Raw genomic sequence first — 1537 nt, 5'->3', positions numbered from 1 at the left:
TTCTCAGATTTTGCACGTGATGTTACGTTCCTTCTATTTCTCCAAGGTCTCATTTATTAGTATTTATAATACCTCAGAAGCTAATGAAACTATTTTAGTAAAATTCAACCGTCTCAACTCCCGAGCAATCGCACCAAAGACTCGAGTTCCTTTTGGATTTCCTTCTTGATCAATGACAACTGCTGCATTGTCATCATATCGTATTATCATACCGTTGTCACGTTTGAGTTCTTTACATGTACGTACAATTACAGCTCTGATTATTTCTGATCTCTCTAGAGGCATATTGGGCACTGCTTCTTTGATTACAGCAACAATAACGTCACCGATATGAGCATATTGGCGATTACTAGCTCCTATGATTCGAATACACATCAATTCTCGAGCCCCGCTGTTGTCCGCTACATTCAAATGGGTCTGAGGTTTGAATCATTTTTTTTTTTGAATCTGTTCTTTCAAAGCAAAGGGTGAAGGAAAAAAGAAATATTTTTGTCTAAAAAGAAATATAAATAAAGCAGCAATTTTTTTACTACAAAAATTTCTTTCTTTTGGTTTCACATCCCTATCCCGCAATAACGAATTGGGTTCGTATGGGCATTTTGGACGCAGCTATTGAAATAGCTTTTCTGGCTACAATTTCTGATACTCCACCCATTTCATAAAGTATTCGACCCGGTTTAATGACAGATACCCAATATTCGGGAGATCCTTTGCCCGAACCCATACGTGTTTCCGTAGGTCTTACTGTAACAGGCTTGTCTGGAAATATACGTACCCATATTTTTCCACCACGACGCGCATATCGTGTCATTGTTCGTCGCCCTGCTTCTATTTGTCTAGATGTGATCCAAGCGGGTTCAAGTGCTTGAAGAGCGTATCTGCCGAAACAAATACGATTGCCTCGATAAGATATTCCCTTCATTCTTCCTCTATGTTGTTTACGGAATCTGGTTCTTTTTGGGTTATAATTGATGGGAATTTGTAAATTCCATCTCTACTGCAGAACCGGACATGAGAGTTTCTTCTCATCCAGCTCCTCGCGAATGAAACGATTCAATAATATTACAGATATACATCTATTTTATTATTTAATGAATAATAAACTGAATCGTAGGGTTTTTTGAGATTTAATCTGTCATGTAGGAATTTGTGAATCTTGTTTGTATATACAACTAGACAATTTCTTTTATTTTTTTAGAGAATGTTTTATAACGAATCTTTCTTTTTCCCTTTATCGAATCGCCGAAATTTTTGCAATCCAATAAGAAGGCTTTCGCGGGCGAATATTTACTCTTTCTATATCTGTTTCATTCGTAGGGCCAGCCCACGACCTCTCAGAATAAATGAATTGGTTCCTGGTTTGTTCCGCCATCCCACCCAATGAATCATTAGGATTCGTTTTCAATAGAATCTTTTGCAGTCACAGGTTTCGTCGTTCCCATCGCTTCCCGATTAATGGCTAGGCCCGAACTTTGCAATGGAGCTCTTAATAAATTTGTTCCTGAGTCAATCTCCTCAGTCTTTATTGACTCGAGGC

General features: G+C 38.1%; 1 protein-coding gene across 1 annotated transcript in view; it reads right to left on the bottom strand.

Moving 5' to 3' along the window:
- The window catches only part of LOC122647885 (50S ribosomal protein L14, chloroplastic-like), a 585-nt gene extending 210 nt beyond the window's left edge, over positions 1-375 (bottom strand). Inside the window, exon 1 of the mRNA XM_043841189.1 lies at positions 73-375. Within this exon, the coding sequence (XP_043697124.1) occupies positions 73-375 (303 nt within the window). The remainder of the gene's footprint in view (positions 1-72) is intronic.
- Between the last annotated feature and the right edge of the window lie 1162 nt (positions 376-1537).

Source organism: Telopea speciosissima, unplaced genomic scaffold (assembly GCF_018873765.1).
Source record: "Telopea speciosissima isolate NSW1024214 ecotype Mountain lineage unplaced genomic scaffold, Tspe_v1 Tspe_v1.0257, whole genome shotgun sequence".
Classification (NCBI taxonomy): Eukaryota; Viridiplantae; Streptophyta; class Magnoliopsida; order Proteales; family Proteaceae; genus Telopea; species Telopea speciosissima.
The sequence above is the reverse complement of the archived record's forward strand: the minus strand, read 5'-3'. Positions and strand labels throughout refer to the sequence as shown.